The sequence below is a fragment of the Melanostigma gelatinosum genome, assembly GCF_949748355.1.
Source record: "Melanostigma gelatinosum genome assembly, chromosome: 21".
NCBI lineage: Eukaryota > Metazoa > Chordata > Actinopteri > Perciformes > Zoarcidae > Melanostigma > Melanostigma gelatinosum.
The window spans coordinates 17262724-17286862 of NC_136654.1; the positions used below are offsets into that span (position 1 = coordinate 17262724).

The following is a 24139-nucleotide window of genomic DNA, read 5'->3' on the forward strand; positions in this document are numbered from 1 at the left end:
AATTAGAATGATATCTACCGAACAATGGAGTTTGTTTACCATAGCGTGTCCAATGCCTGAGTGCTTTGTAGGAGAGGGGGAGAAAGGAAAGCAAAAAACTGTGAACAGAACAACTTCGGGAACAAAAAAAGGAAAGCTAGAAGGCCTCTGGTGTGGTTAGTAGGTTGGTTGGAGTGGTTTCGCTAGGAGAAGGGCACAGGTTAGGTTAGTAGAATGAATCATTCCATGGATGGTGGTTAGTTAGTTTCACTAGCAGGTTAGTAAAGTTAGTAGTCAAGTTAGTAGTACAAACAGGCAAACGGTAGAGGCAGGGCACAGGTTGGTTACAAGCACCTGAGTGCTATTGAACCTCGTAGTTCTCTAGTTCACTCTCTCTCTCATTCACTCACTCACTCACTCAATCACACACTCACACACTCACACACACGATTGAAAAACCACTCACCTAGAGCTGAAAGCAGTGCTGGTCTGGTGGTTAACCCACTGTAAACTAAGACCAAAACCTCAGGTATTTTCTTCCTACCACAGCATCACTGCGGATGGACAACAGACCACTGACCGTATAGCTTCTACATTGATTAGTTTCTTGCTGCGGACTAAAGTCTTTGTCTGCTGCCCACTGACCCTGAAACATCTGCAGCAATCACTGTGGTTCACCAAAGTCAGACACACACTGAAACTATTTCACAAGGAATTATGAACAACATTGCAGCTAACAACCGTTTCCATTTTTCAATAATAAATTGAAAATAATAATAATTTAGTCAGTAAAAATGGAAAACAGACAAAAATGCCCATCAGTTTGCGGGAGCTCAAGTTTTAAAAATTCTTGTTCGGTCCAAAAAAAAGTCCAAAACCCAAAGACATATAATACAATTATAAAAAACAAGGAAATCAGGAAATCCTCATAATAGACAAGCAGAAACAAGCTAATTGTTGTCAATAATCTTCCACTGATTTACAATCATTTCATAACTAACTGAAATCCAAGCATGCTTCCATCCATTCCTTAATCTACAACTTGCCATCTTTTTTTGTCCCTCCCTATGACCCTTTGCATCTTTCTTCTTCAAGGCTTATCAACATCCTTTCATATCTCCTCGCCCCTCCCGTTTGCTCGGCCGCTCCCTCCTCCACCTCCTGTCTGTCTGGTTACCTGTCTCAGGTTGCGGGTGACCTTGACGTCGTGCCAGGAGTTGTCGTTGAACTTGCCGTTGACGGGCTCCACCAAGGCCTCGAAGGCCCCGGAGCCGAGGTTGATGACGAGCGACACGGCTCCGTTCTTCAGTGCTAGGTTGACGTAGTCGGCTGACTTGCCGGTGTGAAGCATCAGGCCGTTGCGTTGCAGCGTCTTGAAGGACAGTGTGATTTCATCGCTGCTCGACTGGATGGGGTTGGGCGACAAGTCGTAGCAGAAGAACTCGGAGCCCTTGAAGGTGGCAACGTAGTCCTCGCGAGCTGAGACAGAAAGGGAGAGGTGGAAGAGGGAAACAGGGAGGAAGAACAAAGACGTGTGGAGCCATTACACTCTTGTTTAACATTATTATAATGATGACTACAATATCCAAGCTACATTGCTTCTTCCCACACTGCTCGAAGACGATAAAATGGTGGGTGTTCATACGAGACAGCCGAGTAAAACAAAGCTCTGCTGGGCCTGGTTGAATTTGATTTGGATGTGCAGTACAAAACATATTATTCAAGATGCTGAAAATGTTGTGATTGTCAAGCAAAGCCGCACTGATGCCAGCACTTGGAAGGAACACTTCCTTCCATACCTCTAATCGTACATGGAGTGGTGTGTAAACAAGCTTTGATCACTCATGTGGGTTGGAGATTAAACAGTGTGGATTCGAGAGACACAGTCGTGAGTCTGTCGCGTTCCAAACTCGTTATGAAACCTGCCATCCTCCCTTTTGAGAGAACAGCTGTGCTGGCAGTCAGAAGTGATGCGGTCTTGTTTGACAACATGGCTCATTTCGGGATGTTCGTTAAAAGCAAGAATGTGTGTGTCTGCATGTGTATGTATGTATGTATGTATGCGCAGTAGCAGCAGAGGTCGGAAAGGTTTTCGAGAAAGGATGAAGATGGCGAACGGCAGCCTGTAAGCGTCGTGGCAGCCGAAGCAGGCAGGACCGGCCGATTACCATTCAGAATAAGAAGCAGACAGCCAATGGCTACTTACCTTGCACACACTGAGTGACCCCCAAGGACACCAGACCAAGGTTTTACAATCCATCATCCTTAGACTCACACTCCCTTATCTACTCTCTCACACAGAAATGCACAGCCAACAGAGGAACAAATATGCACACCCACACACACATCTGCTGAAAAACAAGATCATACTATTGTGTTGGCATGCACAAGCAGGGGCGACGTTATCTGTCTCCTTCACCCTCTCCAGCATCACCCTTCCTCCGCATTCCTTCTCGCATTCTCCTCACCACCATGCCTATAGCTCTCACACCTCCCGTTAAGCTTCACGCCGCCATTCATGTTGGCCTCCTTTTCTCTGCTCCGTGGAGCCTCTGGCACTTGTTGTAGTTCACGATAATGAGGAGAACAAGAGGGGAATTTAACGCGCACCCACTAGGCCAGGCTGGAGATGACAGACACTTGGTGAGGAACCGCTGGAGAGGAAAGGATGTGGGTGCGGGGGGGATTGCCACGTAATGAATAGACTGAAGTGTAATAGGTTATTAAGGTCGTGAGACGGAGAGAGAAGACGGCTGAAATGGAATTGTCCGCACTTGAGTGAATATAACACGGAGAGAATAATGAGAAGGAAAAAAAGTGAGAATATATCACAATTCAAAGAGCAATCGTGGCAAATTGTCTTTCTTTGCTTCTGTTGAAAAAAAATGCAAATGCCAGTGTATGAGTGAGAAACAACAAGTTGCATGCCAGCATGTGTGTGAGTTCCCCCTAGTATGCGATGCCTTCCCTCCCAGCATGTTAATTAAGAATGTGTGTGTGTGTGTGTGAGCGCATGCCTCGGAAAAAAGAAAAAGGAGTGTGTGCAACTTGTGCTCAAGCATGTGAGTGTGTGCGGAAGAATATAGGCTTTTTTATGTGTGCATGAAATGTGCGGCAGGGGTGTGGGTGGGTGCTGGTCTCTGTAAATATTGGTGTATTGCTGTCAGAAAAGCTATTACCAACTCAGGGCCTCGGGCTAGTCTTTACTGAGAGGAACGAGAGCGAGGAGAAGGAGGGGGACACACAAAAACACACACACACACACACACACACAGAAAGAACAGCCACAACCGCTAACACAATCAGACTGACACACACAAGCAGACACGTAGACAAATGTAGATGAGGTGGCGGAGTGAGCCAAGTTGTTCACAATGAGAACACACGCAGCCGTCCAGCAGCATTCCAGCGGTAATTTACAGAGGTGCCATTAGGTTTCAGTGTGCTGCGCCGCCATTCTGCTGCTAATTTACAGACGTGTCATTAGACCAGACAGGAGCACATAAAGCATCTACATCGATCTGGATGCTCTGGCCCGCAACAACAACAACGGGCGTACACACACATCAGGCACCGAAATGCTTATTGGGTGTCACAAACGCCACGGAGAACATGTGTCGTGCATGCATGTATTGAGTGTGCGGACACACACACACACACACACGCAGAAACACGCACGCTCTCAGGTGGGCAGGTTGGAGTGGATCTGTTGTAGCTGAGATTAATGGAGTGAGTCAGTATTAGCTCAGAGTAAACAGTGAGACAGACACTGACATACACACCGCATGTCACACTTCATCCTGTGGAGAGCACTGTCGATCAAAGCGGGCGAGCAGGGCGATGCGGGAACACAGAGAAAGGGAAGAGAAAAGCGGAGGAGAAGAATGGAAAACTTTCGAGCTCATTCATACGGCCCTTGTCATTGTCTTCTTACTCGTTGTTTGACGAATGGTTTCTCGTGGGCCGACTGCGTGGTTGTAAGTTAAATCTCTGACTGTAAATGTTTGTCATTGTTCTCAGTTCAAACACGACCTTGATCTTAATGGCATGACGCGGTTAAGTAAAGGAAAAAGGATTCTCTCAAGGTTCTTTCTTCTCCTGTGGATATTTTAACGCTTCATCATCTTTTGTTTTTTATGACTTGTGTTGTTGTTTCTTGATTATTTATTGTCGTCTGATTGTTGGTTGTCTGCCTTTATAGAAACAGCTTCTAAAACAATGGGTGTGAGGTTGTATATGTTCTGACCATAGTACTAATTTGTTGTTCATTTAACAGAAGATTGATTGACAACACCTGTAAGAATGAATTTACTGTCTTTTATAGAGCAAAAGCACCCGGTATCTGTCAGCTCAAGCTTCTGAAATATGAGGATTTGCTGCTTTTTTCTGTTGTAAATATGTCATCCTCAATTGAATATGGTAAGATTTTGGACGGTTAGAACGACACAACAATAAATGTGATGTAATTTGTGGTTCTGGGAAATTCTGATTCTTCCACTATTTTCTGACATTTGTTTTAGCAATTTCAAGCAATTGAGAAAAACGACAAACTGACACAGTCTAAGTGATACTGATGAAGTTCTCTAGTTGCTGCCTCATCTGGCCAAAAAACGTTTTTCTCAGCTCTCCCTTGAAAAACAGATCTTGAACTCACTGAGACAATCTGATTAAATTAAGTTACTAAATGAAGGGAAAGAAGGAAAGGAAAGGAAAGGAGAGAGGGAGAGAGAAGACAGAAATGAGTAACTATATGGAGCCTACAGTGAGAACAGGCAAGAATGTAAAGATTGAAGGAGGATTGGCATTCACATCTGAAGGCTATATGATTAAACTACGACTCGAATGAATAGAGCAGCATGTGGAGAGGCAGGAGGGAGAGAGTGAATAACTGATCTGATGGTTGCTGCTACTGGGACCAGCTGGAACAGTACCGCCCCTCCGACTATCAAACACACTTAGATTGCATAAGGCAAGTGTGTGAGTGTGTGTGTGTGTCTCATATGGCTTTGTCTCTTCTCGTGGGTTTCCTCCTCAACATTTCACACTAATTTGTCATTTCCATGGCAACCCTGTGCTCAGCAAACGCGAATGTGTTCGTGCATGTGTGTTTCAGGGAGAGAGAGAGGAAAATAGATGGAGAAGGAGGGCGAGAGAGAGAGAGAAAGAGTGATTGAGTGAACAGTACATTATCATGGACAGCTGTACTGAATCAAAATGGCGGATGGAGGCTGGGAGCACATCAGGGGAGCCTACATTATACAGCACCTGATAGAGGGGGAGGGTGGAAAAGATGCAGGGTAGAGAAAAAGGGAAAGATACAGAAGGGGGACTTTCAAAGAGGAAGGGATATTTAAAAAAAGGGGGGGAGACGGAGAGACTCATTGAGATGGGTCACACAAAATGGAAGAGAAAGAGGTAGAGGGGTAGAAAGAGAGACAAGGAAAGGGAGTGGCAGCAAGCGAGGGATGGACGGCTAGAGAGAACGAAAGAGAGAAAAATGCTGGTGTATCTAAATCCTAGTGTAGCAAGCCTCAATCATGGCAGCCCTGTCATTCTGGAGATAGCACACTGCAATTCCCCTGCACCTCGTTTTTAGCCCACCATGCAGTTCTGCTATCAGCTCCTCTCAGACTGTCCACACACACACACACACACACACACACACACACACACACACACACACACACACACACACACAGCATAAACTCAAACATCCTGCATGAAGGCATCTCTCCTTAATAACAGACAGGTGGATTAACTATGCACTCATACAGTATACAGATAGATGACCAGTGAGAGAAATGTATGCAAATGCATGCTAACATATGCATAGTCTCCACATTAAGTTAAAGTGTGAAAATACACACAAGCCAAGTTCACGAAAGGCTACGACTGCCGTTTCCATCTCTATTCGGTGATATACAGCATCTGGCGCTGAAACCGATTGGGCTATCACATCACAGCCAAGGGAGCAATACTGTAGAGGAGGATATTACTGTCAGGGCACCAGTGACAGATCGTCCGTCTGCAACGTTGAGCTCCCGTTCCTTGTTTTGTTGTTGTTGTGAAATTGAAGGCATTCATTTCCGGAATAAGACATTTAAAAACACAGCCTTCGCAATTGTTTTCATAATGTTCGAATGTATTAATTGTTTTCTTGGTTGATTGATTTAATTGTGTAATCACTTTTAATTGATTATCATAGTTCCTTTTCTGCTTCAACAAAAATATAATCGATATAATTGTGAAAAACGCCTGTCGCAGTTTCCAAGAGTCCACTGTGATGTCTTCGAAACCCAAATATATTCGTTGCTTGGTAAGTAGGGAAACATATTAAAGCTAACAATTGTTTTTGAGCAGATCTGGTCTTTTCTAAGTGAATTTATTTTAGACACAAATGGAACATAACTCAATATGATCTGACATTGTCAGTCCCTTTAAATTTCATTTCAAGGAAAAAACAATGAACAGCCCACTTCCTGCCATTATGTTCCATCTTTTATTTCTCTTCCCTTTTTCTGTTTCTTTTATCTCTGCTCATCTCCGTCTGTAGCTTGAGTTCGGCCTTCTCTCTGGTACCCAGGGAAACCATCTTGTTTCCATGACAATGTCTGCAGGCAGAACAGTGTATTTGTCTTAAGCCGGATAAGATCAGAGTCGGTTTCATCCGTGTTAGACACACACAAACACACGCACACGCACACACACACACACACACACACACACACACACACACACACACACACACACACACACACACACAGGCACATGTATACATACATTATGGCACATACGCACAGAGAAGACTATAGAGTGCTGACAAACACACACTGAGAAAATAAGCGTTTGTGCATACAGGCACTTCAATAAACCCACACAGACAAATAACCATGCCCAGATTTGCATGCATGTAAATCCACACACACACACACACACCTAATAAAACCGCTTACAGCAGGTTGTTAACAAATAACAAGTGCATAAAGACCTCTTTTCATGAAGGTAATGTATTGGGTTTTTAATGAACGCTGTGGCCATTTCAGTTTCCGTAGTTATTTCCAGACAAGCACCACAAGTAAATGAGTGTTTGTGGGTGTGAAACGCCCGTCAAGTGAGAGTGCGTGTATTGTTGTTCATGCGTTTGTTCTTGTTTTGGCAAACAGCAAAGAAATGAACTTCAAATGCCAGATGGGGTACTGGAGTGAATCGCCAATTGGGCCACTACTCTCGGCACCCGCGCAGACATAATGGAAAGTGCTAGAACAGGTAGGAGACAATTGGAGCACCGGCTTGCCTGTTTCTTTCGCTTTCTTTCTAAAAAGGGAATGTGTGTGTGTGTGAGCGTGAGGTATCTGCATCACTCATGAATACCATCCTGGCTGATGCGAGACTGTGTCAAGTCGGGGAGCCCAAGGAGAGATGCAGCACCCCTGCTGAGAAACGCTGCAGTCTTATCTCCTTTCCTGTCTCCCTCTGCGTCTCCGACCTTCTCTTTCCACCTCTCCTTTCCTACTTTGTGAGACGCGCTCCTATCTTTCCTCACCATCGCTTTTCTCCACTCCTTTACTCACCCCTCCTCCCGCGCCCCTCCTTACACACTTGCAGCGCAGCCTCCGCTCTATCTTTTTTCCCTTCATCCTCTGTAAATAGGGAGTCCGTTTGATGTCTTTATTTTTAGGGCGATTACAGAGCGCATACGCTTTGTGTGTTTCCTATTAGCGTTGCTGTGAATGTGCGAATATGTTAATGCTTACTTGCTAACAGAATGGTAATTGCATACTATTACCAGTAAATGTAAACATGTACTATTGGGATTGCTTCACATTTCCCATGGTGAGTTCTGTAACTGTGCATCTCCCCGATAATGTGGGGGTAGAGCTATGTGGAGCTTTCATGACAAGAGCTTGCATGGGTGTTAAGCATTAATGAGTGTTGTATATCAGAACTGTAAAGGGTGTCAGTAGCGGAGAGTAGATTTAGATTTAGTCCCATTAGCGCAAAGAGTACATCCAGAAAAATTGTGCATTTCGCAGTAAAAACTTTGTTGCAATTGCTTTATCACGGCTGATGGCCAGAGGAGGCACAACTTAGTTTTAACAGTTTTTCTTTTTTTTTAATTATTCACAGCTCAAGATGAGGCCATCAGGAGCCAAATTCATGCCAGTCGGTCGGGCAGGCAGCCAATCACCAGACACTTGCCTCTTAACACCAAGAGGCTCTCTCTCGCCTCGAGTCGAGTGCTGCTCACTTGTACGTATGGCTAAATTATGTAAGCATCACAGCTACACTACAATGTGTCTGACGTATATCTTTTATTGAAAAATATACAGTATATTATAGAATTTACTTCCAAGTTGATTTTACTTGGAGACTACTGGCAAATGCGAATAAAATATTTTTGGTGATAAAAAGGTAACATTTATATAATTTAACGAGATTAACTTGATCAAATTATGTGATTCACAGTTGCTTCGCTACACCTACAGGCACAAACATAAGGCAACTTCCTTCATTGCTTTCTACTTGCAGTTACGAGCAGTGAAGTACTTAATTAATCTGTTAATTTCTTTTCTGGTTAATCGTTTCGTCTATAAAATGTCTGAATATAGTAAAAAATATCCGAGGTTGCCAGAGCCCCAGAGGACATTTTACCAACAATAGACCAACATATTATTTCCTTTATCTTCAATGATTAGTGAATTAATCAATGAGACAATCAACAGAAAAAGATCAGCAACTATTGTCATTATCGAGTAAATAATATACCAGGACTTGATGCTTTTCTTTGTCATTCATGATCGTCCATTGAATATTTTGGGGGTTTTGACTGTTTGTCAGACAAACAAGATTCCATCAACTTGGACTGTGGGAGATTATAATAATAATTTCTGTCATTTAATAAACAAAACAATGAGTTGATTGACGAAGAAAATAATGAGCAGATTAGTCGATTATGAAAAGAAACTCGAATAAATTATATAAAAATGTAAACAACACGACAACTTCACAACTGAGAATCTGGCATCAGTGAATGTTTTGCAGAAGAAGAGACTCTTTTTTATCATTGATCGAACTTGTTGTTAATTCATTTTCATAATAATCCACAACCTATTCGAGCACTACAACCTGAAAACAAGACCTGGGAGATAAATTGAGAAATTCTTATTATTTATAATCATTTTAATGACACAAATCTCTTTTCTAATTTAGTTTCAGTACCTGAACATTCTCAAAAAAGAATCACTCCTGGTGTGATTTATTATTAGGACTGTTAGATCATGATGAGTAAGAGGTAGGAGACATGCTGTACTTTGCCGGTACTGACTGGTTCCTCTTGTCTTGGCGTCTGCTACCACTCCCAACCCCACATATGGTGGAGTCAGCACGACGCCCGTCCTCTGCGTGTGTGTAAGTGTGTGTGTGTTATTGTGAGACAAGCACGCACATGTGGATGTCCGGAAGAGAACGAGAGCGAGGTGGAGGGACGATGAAAAATACGCAGTTTCAAGAAAAACCCAGAGTGTGACACTGAACATGTGTGTGTAGCGAAGTGTGCGAGTGTGTTTTTGCCATAAGATAATGTGTTAAAATGAGCCGCTTTGATTGCCGACGCTTTATGAGTCACAAGTGATGACTCACAATACACCTCCCCTGAACATACACTCATGCACTCACACAAACACACACACACACACACACACACCTCGTTCTCTGCCCTGCCTTCATCCACTGACCGTGAAGAATATGTGCAGGCAGCCTTACTCATGCATATTTATACTGAACACACACTCACTCACCTACTCAACGGGCACACTCTAAAGGTTATCGTGTGTGTGTGTGTGTGTGTGTGTGTGAGTGTCCGCCCGTTCACGTAAGTGCGTGTGTAAAGGTCACTTCAAGCGAGGCTGACCACTTGTCTATGCCGTGCACAGATCCTTGGATTGATATCGAGATCACTTGGACAGTCAGACAAACAGTTGTTACTAACCGAACAACCCGCCTCACAGCTTCAAATAATTATACAAATATCATAAACGAGCATTGCTGCCAATAACGTCAAAGAGCCGCTCCTCAATCCTATTCAGAACCTAAAATCACTCATTCACCCAGGACCCTTCACGCTCTATTCTTGGCCAGACAGAGAGAAGAGAAAGGGCAAAATCTGCTACTTGGCTTTAAGCACATTTTCTGTCCAGATTATCGCTGCTCAATACTCTTCAAAAAAAGAAAAAGAAAATCCATTTCCCCCTCTTCCTTTGACTGCTCGATACTTGTGAAAATCCAATTTGTCTCCCTCTTTTCTTTTTTCCCTCCACAATTCGTGCATTTTCACCCACTCAAAGTGATTAGTGATCTGTGGGTATCGTCTCCAGGGAGAACGATAGCTGTGTTTTATGAAGGAGGGGAAAGGTCCAGAGCTTCCCATCAGGACTGATGTCCCTTTGCAGAATGGCTGTGCTGGGAGGGCAGACGGGAGCACCGCTGTCCCTTTGCAGATACAGGCAGTTGCTCCACATCACAGGAGAGAAGACGACTCACTTTATCTCTCCCTCGCTTCCTCGTTCCCTCTCTCGCTCTATCATTCATTCCTTTAGCTCTTCTCTCACAGACACAGTCTCTTTTTCTCAATTTCTTCAGCACACACACACACACACACACACAGGCAGACACACATGCTATATATATTTCAAAGGCACCCCTCCCCACACCCGATCCTCCCCCTCAAAGAAACTCATTTCAGCTTTGCGGGCTCCTCAAAAAGCCTCTTTACGCTGAGCTAACCTAAGCTAGGCTTCATCTGCACCATTTGACAGCCTTTGCTCTTCAGTATGCAGAGCGAAAACACACTGGCACAAACACACGTACGACTTTTCCATGTGTACAGTTCTTGAAAGAAACTTCAAAGGTTTAAAAATAAATTAAATAAAAATCAGCCACCGTTTTAGATTCAGTCTATCACAATCCAAACATCCGTAATAGTGAGGGCATCCACTATACACACATACGCTGAATACATTGTGTAATAATGCTGGAAACATATGTTAATACATGTCGGTCCGTAAGTAGGTGATTTGAAATGCTGAGCATAAGCCAGATGAAGCAATTACATTTTCACTGCCACCTGGATGATTCATGCCAGATATTTTAGGCAGAAACTCCAGCACTATAGGAGCTTATTAAGCGATCAAAACACAACAAAAATGCCCACATAGAAATATACTTGTCAGAATTGAGATGTCTCGGTGTGATAGGTGGATGCGGACATCATTTGTGCTCTATTCATGATATTTCTGTCCTCCAGCTTGGATGAACATTTCATTATATAGCACATTTCAGCGACTACATGGCGGCCCTGTCACAATGGGAGACAGCCGCCATCATGTCCCCTCTCATCCAATCAAAGAGCACAATAGAGGCAGATCAGCCTGTCACGGTCAGGCCTGTCTTTATGTGGGTCAATCAGTGTATTCATCAGCGTCATGCAGAGCCCACCGATCCAGCAACACCTACCTTCAGATTTTGAACAGCACCGTAGGCCGGAGCGCCGATTCATTCGCACGCACGCACGCTCGCTTCAGTATGAGCACGCTCGCACACACGCATGCATCAACATCAGCTTACCTTACCCGAAATGAAACATTCCAATTTAATGGCAACCGGAAAATGAGAACTTGAAGCCGAATGGCTCTGAAGGTCGACATTACCATACATACAAGAGCCTGTCAATACATTGAACTTCAAAACCACCCAGAACAGCCCATTAGTCATACACATATAAAAATATAAAATAAAAATCAGGGAGGGGACGGGGTACCTCTGGGTTTTCCTAAATTCATAGAGGTTGGTGTCCCAAACAGTGAGAAAGGCAGGAATAAAGAAGGAGAAAGGGAGAAAGAGGGCAAGAAGAGTAAGTTTTGGAGATTATTGAACAATTTTCAAAAGGCAGAACATGGGCACTTGTTTTGGGGGCTGTTACAAAAAACAATGGACAACTTGGGGGTTGAGGTATACCAGCATTGCCTTCATACACAGGAACTTCTGTTCAGAATCACACATGCTCGCCAATGTATGAACAGGAGCCCATGTGAGGACCAGCGACAGCAGCGCAAGACATGCTGGAAGCCGATAAAAAAAGCCATGGATGAATGTGGGAGTGTTCGTGTGAAAACTGCCACAGTCATTGATTCAAACCATGATGTAAAAGCGCACATGCACACGTATGTATGCATCATGCACGCACACACCGAACGCTCCCATCCTCTCGATCAAACGCTTACATACAGATGAGAGAAAATGAAATGAGGTGAAAGAGTAAAGACCAATTCAAACCATCCACGGAGTCAGTCGGCCCTTTGCTCCATATCCATGACCTGGAGCGCTGCCAAGTGTAACCCAGCCAAGCACCGCCAAGCCGCAGCCGCCCAAACCCTCCCATTAACCCCTCCCGCATCAGCAGCCATGATTACAGTATACATCCCAGCAGAAGTTGCTCTCAGGCTCATCATCACTCTCTTCAAAAATCAAACCAAAAATGATCTTTAAGGCCATATTTAATTCATCATTATGTAATTGCTCCGCTGCAAATGCAAAAGTCATCCATTTCAGTTTAAATTAAAACTGAAGTTCTTGATGAGACCAAATGGGACAGTTTTCAAGAAATCTCAATTACCGAAAAAAAAAAAACTGACCTTAGTTCAGTGCCTAGAGAGACAACTTCCTCCCGCGCCAGGTGGTGATGGAGTGGGGGAGGGATACAGGGAGTTGTGAGTGTGGGGGGTGAGGAGGTAGGGGGTGATGGTATAGCAGAAGACAACAGGAAGTGAGGTAAGAGGAGGCCATACCTTGGTCGCCAATCATCAGGTGTGCCAGACCTTAAAAGAAGACAAGAGCACAGTCAGCACAGCAAAGGATCATGGGGTGTGAAATGTGCGTGCGTGCATGTGTGTGAGTGTATTTATGTGTTTTGTGATACAGGAGTTAGTCAATGACATGCTGGTGAAGGGTAGAGTCTTCTGCGTAAAAGTGTGTGTGTGCATGTGTGTGTGTGTACGAGTCCTCTAAATTATTCAAAATGTCTAAAAAAACTTGCTTACTCATCCTAGGCTGCGATCCTATGCACAAACAGGTACGCACACAGACGTCTGCACACAGCCAGGACAGTGTTTGTGTGGGCCTACAGTGTGTCTTTGTAACCTTGAGGCTATAGAGCCACTCCAGATGATTGCACATGGGATGTGGAACTTACCAGATGTCAGCAACCATCCCCTACATACCCACACGGACCAACATACAGTTAAGCTGTCTACCTTGAGCCGTATCTCCAAAATAGACGACGTAACGAGAACACGAAGGCCAGGAAGAAGGATGTAAAGGACGAGACGTGAAAAAGATAGAAATCGAGAGATAGCGGAGAGATATTATGTGATATTAAGATGATGATAGAGCGAAATAAATGTGCATCTAAGAGTACATCTAAGTACTTGCAAAAAAGCCTGAATCAAATATAGAAGCAAAGATGTTTGAATAAAGAGCAGGAAGGGAAAGTTAAAGATAAACGGACATAGAAGGAGGTGAGAGAAAGACAGACAGACCGACCGATAGACAGACAGATAGATAGAAGTGCAACCTACCTGGAGTGTAGCTGTGCTCTGGAAAGGTGTCGCGGCCGGGCGAGGAGAGAGAGAGACAGACATTCATTAACATGCATGCTAAGCCCTTTGGGTTACCATGGCTACTTACTGTACATGCACACCCGTCCAGGGTTACCGTGGTAACATACATGCAAACGTCACGATGGGTACCGTGCTTACTGGTAGCCAAAACTGAGGTTTGTCTATATATATATATATATATATATATATATATATATATATATATATTTGTTTACGCACACAGCTGCATTGAAATAAATGCACAATCTCTCTGTATGACTCCACATGTGTACACTTACGTAAGGGCACACACACACCTTGTAGATACAGAGGGTGGAGGAGGTGTGGGGGTCGAAAATATACTTTCCTACCTGTATGTTTGGATTCAAGAGCCGTTTACCCCGGAACTTACCTTGCAGCTGCTTCCTCTGCCCAGAGCCCCCCGACAGACACCATGCAACACACACACACACACACACACACACACCCAAATACACGTACACACACGCACACACTGACACATTCAGTCTCACAACCTCTGCCTCACTCTCTGTCTTTCACACATACAGAGTCAGACACACATACACTAACATTGAATACAGCAGTAAAAATTATGTGAAATAGCAGGAAATATATAAAATATGTAGGGATGAATTAGCAGTGCAGGAAGATGAGGGACATGCATGGTTCAATACTGGGACAGAGAGAGAGTGTGTGTGTGTGTGTGTTTGTTTGCATGTGAATGTGTGCATGTGTAAGTGTGTGTATTCCGAGCTGTGTGCTCTTCTGAGTGTTTCCTTGCCTCTGCCCTTGTGCTAGTAGCATGGCAGAAACAGGTGGAGCCATTAGCATGCTAACAGCAATTTGCCCTCAAGGACAATACAAGCCAGGCCAGGCCTAACAAGCCCGGCTCCCTCTGCCTTCACTGGAGGGCAGAATGGCTTTGACAGTAATTACATTTATGCATAGCCCTGCCCAAACTCTCCTCACTACACCCTGAATTACTTTTCTCCAAAACTGACAAATTGTTTGTGCTTTGGAACAAAACCCTTTTTCCTCACACTGGTATGAAAGATGTAATATACTGTCTTTCAGAGAAGAAAGGAAATGCTCACAGTATATAACTGTATTATATTACTTTGCAAATGTTTCTAAGCTTGTCACAAAAAGTGTGAGTGTGAATAACGGTGAATCATTGGGGAGCCTTGAAGATACTAAGAAACTAAGACTGCCACAGTCAAAATACTCATTTCTGGCTTCAAACGCGGTGCTAAGGATACATTTTTCCTCCAGCAGAGCACATTCATTCTGCATTAAAGATTCATAACAGACTTATTTTTCAAATATTCAGAGGGTTATAATTTCATCTCACAGCTTTATTGTGCAGCTTCAATGAGGTTGCTGGGTTCAAAATCACACAATACTTTCAAGGTACCATATAAGAGGTAAACCTTAATACTAACTCTGCGTGACTCTTACAAAGCAACTACACAGGACTCATGTGGTCATAAATGGTCCTTATTTCTAAAGAGGCAGCTATGTTTCCACTGTATACAATTTGTTCAATCACAAGACCTTAGTTACTTAGTGTAGTACTTTTTTTCTTCTGAGCTTATTCCCTACTCCTTTTGCCATCCACTTAATTTCGCTCAGATTCAACCTTTGAATTCTCTTCTCCGGGGCGCCTTGGTGCACCTGAGGAGAGATTTATTACAACATACTGAAAGTATGAGTTGCTCACTGGCAGTGGTATTCATGCATGGATATTAGCTCAGCCCGCTGATCCTGTGGTCAGAAATATCCCACTGAGCCGGCAATTTGTCAGAAAGAACACAGCACTCCAAATAATTTAAACCGTCCACAAAGAATGCATCATCTGCTCGATTCGCCCGTCAGACCTCTCTGTATCTCTGAACTATTTCAGAGAAAGAGGTCCGTGATTCGGAGAGAGTTCTGAGATAAGAACCAGGCATCGGAAATACTCTTTCAGCTTTTGTTAACTGGCCCAGTGAGTAACAGATGGAAAGCCACAAAAGTAATCTTTTGAAACCAGCCATTAAGCTACTCTCAATCTCCACCATCATCTATCTCATAGACCCTGCTGCAATTTCTTGCAAAACCTGAAACTGAGAAGCCAATGCAGAATATAAACAGCATTTATTCTGGTAAAGCTTTATGATTTCACAACCAAAGTGCTGCTCACCCCATGTACCTCCGTTCGAGCAGACCTCCTAACTGGAACCATTTTATGAGACTACTATTACTAACACCGGCCACATATGCCAAGATAAAAAAAAGAATATTTCAGCACTTGTTCTATTCAGCATCACTTGGCATCACTCTCAATTGAAATGTGAGTCGATCTAGGAATATAAAACAGCCCCTTCAGCAACCTCTCGATGAGCGACAAAGTGCCCGTCCAAAGCAGGTACTGTATTGTGTATACTGAGAGCCTTTATGTAAAATATCTCCACCTCCCATTTAGCCTGTAGAGCTACACTGCGATGTGACTAATGGTGGTGCTGGAGCCTGATCACTCTGTGAACGTGTTTCTCCATGTGTTTGCATGTTTGTGTTGCATGTGTTTGTGCAGGTATGTGTGTGTGTGTGTGTGTGTGTGTGTGTGTGTGTGTGTGTGTGTGTGTGTGTCAATGCCGCCTGTGGCTCCCAATGTGCCCTAACCAGCAGTGAAAAACAGCAGACTGGATTAGACCGGCTTGGATCACACGTAATTCTCATCGCAGCACTGAGTTCCTGCAGAGAGCTGATCATATAGCTTCACCTGTCGCCTCATCAATGGATAGACACACACACCATGTGCAGAAGTGAGCACCATGCGCGGCAAACAAACTGTTAAATCTGCCAATGATTTAGATTAATCAATTGATTTTTTTGTCTATAAAATGCCCTAAAAATAGTGAAAAATGTCACTGGCTATTTCCCAGAGCACAAGGTGAGGTCTTCAAATTGCTTTTTTCGTCTGACCAACAGTAAAAAACCCAAAGAAAAGAAGCAAATCCTCACATTTTAGAAGCTAAACAGCTGGAATGTTTGGCTTTTTTCCTAAGGCGTCAAATAATGATCAGTTTCACGATCTGCCCAATATTTACTCGATTAATCATTTGGACCATAAAATAGTGAACAATTAGACAGTTATGATTTTCAAAAGTCCAAAGTGACATCTTCAGAAAGCTTGTTTCACTCAACCACCAGTCCAAAACTCAAATATATTCACTTTACTATCATATACGATCTGGAAAGGAATCAAATTCTCACATTTGAGAAGCTGGAACGAGCAAATATTTGGCATTTTTGCTCAAAGAATTATCAATTATAACTTTCTCTCAAGGAACTTATTGATCAATTGACTAATCATTGAAGGTCTACTTAAAGCATTAATTATTCATCTGTCAATCGACAACTCATTTCAGCACTTCTGAGCATAACGCACCAGCTACCTCCCCCAGCTGCTTGGAAAATAAAGACCTCTATAGGATGCCTAAACACACAAACACACACACACACACACACACACACACTCTCATCACCACAAACATGTAGATTTGTGTGGCAGAAATGATGCCTGAAGTCACTATACGTGCTGAGTCTGGTGAAGGCAGAAATGGGCTGAGGAGTGGGGGGGGGGTAAGGTTGGAAGAGCAAAGGATGGAAAAAACACTCCTAGCAAGAGGTCTCTCCCTATTAGTCCTGTCTCCATGGCAACCTAGGCAATCCCACTGGCCACTAAATGCTATAGTGTGATACGGTGGGGGGGGGGGGCGGTCTAAAGGGAGGTGTGATGCTGGGTGGGGTGTGAGGTCAGGTCGGTGACAAACGGTGGCATGGCAAGGCCACTCTGCCATTTATGATGCATTCGTGTCATTAAAATATCGACCACTGAAGCTGGAAGGTATCTTTGCCGTTGACCCCAACGGCAAAGTTGAGAGCGCTATTGATTAAGAATGCAGATTTGTTCTTGAATGAACTGAAGCAAATCTGATGACACACACACAACGGAATGCATTTGCGGCAGCGGCCATAACAAGGTAACTGAGTTCATTAAGCAGCTGCTTTGCTTTTGTAATGGCCGTCATTACAGCGGCCTGTATATTGGCACTTGTATTGACCAAAGGCTTGTTTGAGACTATTAAGGGGAGGCTTGTTCTTGAAGATTTAAAATGATCAACCTTTCCATTTTTCTGTTGCCTCCACCACGTAAAAGTTGGATTCTTATATCACGCTGTTTATTGTCACAGTTCATCATATTTATATAGTACAGACAGGAGACTCTTTCTGCTGTTGTATTGCATAAGAACACATACTTTACATTTGACATACACACACTCACTCACACACAAAACTGAGCACCTTAACGTGCCGCAAGCTGTTCAAATGAATGGCAGGAGATGGACTGTAAACACTGCATTTCAACACCCTATGAAGGCCTTTTAGAATCAATGCGATCCATTAACACAGGCAGCCAGGTGTCTGCCATGTAACAACCACTGATTTCAAGCCCCTTAGCCTAGTTCCAATTAATGTCTCTCAACACGAGCCAACAACCACATCCATACTGGATCTATATGGTTATTGTGTTTTGCCAAACACACCAACTGAGCCCATTAGGGCTTTAAAGCTGCCAGCCGAGGAACGGTTTCCAGTGAGTTTCCGGAATTTGTCTTAAATCTCTCAAGCTCTCCAGCTTCACCAAAACTGACTGCACTTCATGTGCTTAGCTTCCTGCGTTCTGGAGGTACATACTAAATTGGGAGTTATTTGCAGCCATAAATAAAATCGATATCAAAGATAATCAGTATGCATGTCTTGCACTGTATGGGAACGCTGCTGGTCCATACGCACCAATTCAATGCAGCTGTGAAGGTGTGAATGAAAAATAGATGTAGTTACATTTGCTGCAGGTGTTTGGAGTTATGGATCCCCAAAAGTATCTGTGCATATTATATATGTGTGCGTATGTAAAGGATGAGATGCGTATGATGGGTCAGCATGGTTCTGGGCCTTACCTTCGCTGCAGTCGTTGCCTTGGTGTCCGGTGTCGGAGCAGTCGCAGACAGCCTGGTTGTTGACCACGCTGCACAGCCCTCCGTTCTGGCACTGGTGATCCGGCCCACAGCCAGCTGTTACTGTGACACCCTCCGAGCTCTCCAGCGTCGCCAGTGAGCCGTTGACGCTCACCCCCGTGATCCAGCCACTGAAGGCGGGGTGTTCCCTAACCGAAGGGGCTGTGAGGCGCAGCGGCGAGGAGTGGAGCTCTGGCGTCACCCCGCCCATGTAGGTGTGGCTGAACACTGTCATGTCTCTCCTCTTGCTCTTCACTTCCGCCCATCCCTCCAGTCGCCCGTCGACCTCCAACGAGGTGTTCCTCCAGTCCCGCTTGACACGCACTGCGTGCCAGTGGCCGTCGCTAACCGCCACGCCGGACTGCAGCTCTGCAGGCTCGGCGCAGAAGATGGAGAAGCGCAGGCGGAGGTGGCCGTGGAGAAGCAGCAGCTCCAGGAAGTCGCAGAAGCCCTCGTCGTCCAGGTAGAGCAGGAGGCCCTCTTGGCTGTGAGTCCGCAGGCTGAAGCTCAGCACGCTCTCGCAGCAGGCGTTCCACACTGGGAACCGCCCCCACTGGCTGGACATGCCACCAAACTCCAGGACCTCCCCTTGGGCCTGGCTCCCCACGCTGCACAGGCACAGCCCCAGGAAGAGCAGGGGGGCCGCCACCCAAATGCACACCGCCATCACAGTCATGCACACACTCGGTCTCACACTCACACACACACACTGGAGGAGACAGAGGCTAGAGCTGGGGTGTTCCCTCTAGCCTACAGCTCATGGTGACAACTGTTGGGCCACGTTGAAGAACCCTTTCTGTGTGTCTCAGGTGCGCCCTGCTTTCTTGGTAGTGCTCTTTACAAGTCGAGGCTCCTATACGCGATACAACTCCAGAGGGGGAGAGGGGTCAGGTAGCAGCTCCCTCTGTCCTTTAAGCCCGCTCTGGGAATCTTCTTTTGCCTTGGACTCTCGCTTGTGTCTTCTCTGAAATGTTCAACGGCTGCTTTCCATTCAGTCTTTCATTCTTCAATTCTGACAGATGAGATTCCAGGTGTGTGTATCAGTGTGTACGTCTGTGTGAGTGTTAGATAAGTAACGAATAGGATGTGAACTCCATCTCTGTGCCCTAGATAGGCCCTTATCCCCCATGAAGGCAACTCCCCACGGAGTATGAGTGTGTGTGTGGGTGTGTAGCTCACACATTGGTAATGGAGAAAAATGACACCGTCATAGCAGAATTTTCTCCCCCTCCTCTTTGTCTTAGTAGGGCAAGACCTAAAGTGTGTGTGGGCAATACGTGTGTGTGCGAGTGAGGTATATGTGTCTTTCACTGCCACGTCATCACTCTCTCCAGCGACCTACAGAGAGAACAGAGACGGCACAATCAACCAGGGTCACACACACACGTAAACACTGATGCACAAACTCTCTCTCTCTCACACACACACACACACACACACACACAGCATACACCAGCGCGAGCCCGCTATTATTCTCAAATTACTCTCTCTCATGCATTTTATGCTCTTTCACACACACACACACTCACACACAGATACATTGTATCTGTTTAAATTACACATTTAAAAGGCCCAAATCAAGACAAATAATACAATCTAGATTTTGTTTTAGTCCTACACAGCCCACACTGACTTAAGCTAAACATATAGGCCTACAGTGTAAGCACGCGCATACACATTGACATACACTACACAAACAGCACCTCCTCAGTAGATCTCCCATCATGCCGCAGGAGATTTTATAAGGTGGCATACCTGCGACTCCCTTAACGTCACAAAGCACATGTTTTTTTAATTACATCTGACATTTAATTATATTCTGAACGAAATGCCTTAAACACGATTTGTTTTTTTATTGTAAATTAATTAATAACGGTTAACGGTGGCCACCTCGCGCCCCCGCCAAGGATGCTGTTATAGGTCCATCACAAAGAGCGGGAGCAGCACCGCGCGCTGCGGCGGATGACTCAAACCGCGTGGCTTTATCGAATTAACGGCTTCGGAGCTCATTTCTAATAACTGAACACGTTCACACTGAACATAGCAGACGTTGGCTGGAAATATAGAGGCTACACACACACACACGGTAGGCTGCACTAGTTTCATCTCCGTAAATCTTTGAAAGGTGAAAAATGGCGAGAATTTACAGTTATTGACAGACGGGGTGAATGAATGCGGTTGAAATATCGATTGTCAATTTGTGGCCATATAGCCTATACCTCCTCTCCATTTTTTCTCCAACGCGCCCGTGACTTCAGCACAGCGGGGGGTTCAGTCTCATCACCTGCACCTCAACACTTAACGAACCGGTACCACGGTATTCAAGTATTTTATTTTACACGGTTACTGTTTTAATCGACATCACAACCTGTAACGGTGATGTGACAGCCTCGCCCCGGTTAATACAAAAAAAACAACAACAAACCGACAGCGGTTTTCCCCATTTGCGGACATAAATAGGCTATAAAACCGACTTACCTCACGCACATCCTTTGGTTCCGTGGCAACAGTGCGGCGCGCGTCTCATCGATTTCCCTTCCCATTTGGGGAGAATCTCAAAGCCGCGAGAGAGGGGAGAGCACCCGCGCGCCTGGTGGTAGATAGAGCCGGTCTACCGGACAGGGACAAAATTATCACAGGCTCGCCTCCAGGCGACAAGGTGCTATTGCTCTCTCTCTCTCGCTCTCTCGCTTTCTCGCTCTCTCTCGCTCGCTCTCTCTCGCTCTCTCTCGCTCTCTCTCTCTTTCTCTCTAGCTTTCCTTCCTTCTCTCGCGCGCTCTGTCTCTCTGTCTGACTCAATGTCACTCTCTCTTCTCTCTCTCCGTCCTCTTGAGGAGGAAAAGGTGCAGTCTGATGCTCTCCGCGAGACTCGGCAGAGGGAAAGTCACGTGGTCGCGCGAGAGAGAGAAAGAGTGTGTATGCGTGTGTGTGTGTGTGTGTGTGTGAGAGAGTGAGGTAGAGGGGATGGGCGGGGCCGCGCGCTGCTGCAGCACCTTGAACAGCGCGCACTCACCGCCCGCACGAAACAGAAACGCAATTACCGGAGGCAGAAAATAAGGCGAGAACCGGGGTAGATCCGAATGATTAAATCCGTGAGTGACAGTGACGATGGCCTTTACTTCTCGTGTGCTACACGAGCGAATGTAAGGAAGTCAGCGATTCAGTGAAGTGTGGGGGGGGGGGGGGGGGGGGAACCGGACCCTCTCAATTTACAAATCTCTCTCTCTGTTCCGTGCACACATATACAGAACATACACATACATTTATCTGACAAGACATTAACACGGGCCTGGATGGACAAATACACCGGCAAAAAACACATGGACACTGTACTCCTGTATCGGTCGTTTGGCAAGACCCTTTAGCTCAAATAAAGGGAAATCTTAGTTTAACAATTATATTTTAGAAAATGGTATGCCTCTATTGTTGCAGCAGTATGGGGAAGTCCTTTTCCTTTTTCATCGTGACTATGCCCATGTGCACACAAATCAGGTCCATCACGAAATGATTGTCTCAGTTAGGTGTGCAGGAGCTTAACATGGCATGCAGAGAGCCTCAACCCTATAACTAACACCTTTGGGGTGAACTTTTACCTGAATGGGACGAAATCCCTGCAGCCAAATTCCAAAATCGTGTGCATATAATCTCAGAGAGGAAGCGTCCACTTTGTTTGAGATCTCACTGAGGTTTATTCGTGATTTGTGTGCAGCACTGTAGTGTGGTCAGGTGTATCGTATATTTACATTCATGCCACACAAAATCAGCAACAAACACACATGCAGATACACACACACACACCTACACACACACAGGGCTTTTTGCCTTTCCCAGGGAGGGACTCCAGCTGTGTTGAGCCCAGCTCAGAGGTGTTCTCCATGGGCTCCCTGCTCAGCTGCTGCTCTCTCTCTCTCTCTCTCTCTCTCTCTCTCTCTCTCTCTCTCTCTCTCTCTCTCTCTCTCTCTCTCTCTCTCTCTCTCTCTCCTCAATCTGTACATGTCTGTGTCTGACTAGCCAGCACATCTGCTTTACTCCTTTTACTCTGCCTTAACATACCTTCATCGAGTGCTGGAGCTGTAGGAGGAGGAGTGTATAGAGCTGGCAAAAAAAAGAAACTGGCAACAGAAGGATGGGGCCTCCTGTAGAAAGAACAGCCCTGACCTGATCGGAGATGCTGATTCAAGATTCACGCTAAAGAAACGATGAATGGACTGGCATTCAGCAAATAACGGTGTGTAGCCATCAACTGCACACACCGGTACACTCCTGTGTTTGTACGTGTCTGTTTGTCTGCAGCTATGGGTGTTATGAGCTATTTGCTTATATATATATTTGCTCCAGCAAGGCAGGCGACTGGTAGAGAGACAGCTTTAATGGTTGAGCCACGGTATATTATATGACCACACAGCTGGGACATGAACACTCAAATTGATTTGAGCAACAGATATTGGAGTGAAATGGGCTCATCCGCAGAGACCAGCGCTGGTATAAGCATGCAGTTGTGCACCTTGTTCCGAGTGCACTTTTATGTGAGAGGGGATAGTTAGAGAGGGAAGTGGGGAGAATGAGACTGGGAGGAGGAGGAGGAGGAGTTACCATGGAAACTATCTCAACATCAGCGCCTGGTTTCCAATTGGACTGACCACCACCACCACCACTCCTCAAGCACCTTTAAACTCTACTCCCTCCCCCCCCCCCCCCCCCCCCTCTCTCTCTCTCGCCCCCATCCCCGGGCCAGGCTGACCTTTTGGACCAAATGGCATTATCAAATAATAACGTTCTTCCATCTCTTCCCCGTGCAATGAAAAACACCACGTGAATTCTGGTAGAAACACGTTCTCAGTGTAGAGAAACATCGACAAAGAAAAGCTAAAAATCACATGCAGAGATTTATCCCTGTGAGATGTTCATTCTGAAGTAAAACTATTGCAAAAAATAAAGTGATTTTCAAGGATTTACAGAAAGAAAAGAAGGAATGAATCATCGCACCATGTAAAAAATATATTTATATATATTTGATTATATTCTTGGAGGAAATTGATTTATTTAGGAAACAGGTTGAAAGAATCAAATTTTTCCCCCTTCTTGTTTTAACAATATAACACGTTCATGACTCTTTCATGAAAAGACTTGATCATGTCATTGTTTGCAGCAAACATATCCTGAGAATATATCCACGTTTGAAGGAAATATATAATCCATTTTGAGAAAGCGATGGCTCAAGTGACGGATATCCTTTGACGCCTTTGTGTGAGCATTGCTTTTGCTTGACGAAATCATAACAGAGGATATAATTATGTGCAATACTTCTGAAAGACTGAGCAGTGAACTTCAGGTAACTTTTTTTTTTGAATGGATTTCGGAATGAAACGTCTTTGTAGCTGATTCAGATAAAAACCAGCAAAGTGGCCAGGCATAATGGATGCCTCA

At 44.8% G+C, this 24139-nt stretch overlaps 1 protein-coding gene across 5 annotated transcripts in view; it reads right to left on the reverse strand.

Annotated features, from left to right (window-relative positions):
• Positions 1 to 19388, reverse strand: part of nrxn1a (neurexin 1a) — a gene marked incomplete at its 5' end in the record, with an annotated part of 51431 nt that extends 32043 nt beyond the window's left edge. For 3 of the 5 annotated variants that reach the window (XM_079293866.1, XM_079293867.1, XM_079293865.1), the window contains 5 exons: positions 40 to 63; positions 1157 to 1458; positions 12822 to 12851; positions 13611 to 13628; positions 18656 to 19388. In XM_079293866.1, coding sequence (XP_079149992.1) covers positions 40 to 63; positions 1157 to 1458; positions 12822 to 12851; positions 13611 to 13628; positions 18656 to 19388 — 1107 coding nt within the window. Of the gene's footprint in view, positions 1 to 18; positions 64 to 1156; positions 1459 to 12821; positions 12852 to 13610; positions 13629 to 18655 lie in introns of all 5 variants that reach the window. The other 2 variants (XM_079293864.1, XM_079293868.1) reach the window with 2 other exon arrangements.
• Between the last annotated feature and the right edge of the window lie 4751 nt (positions 19389 to 24139).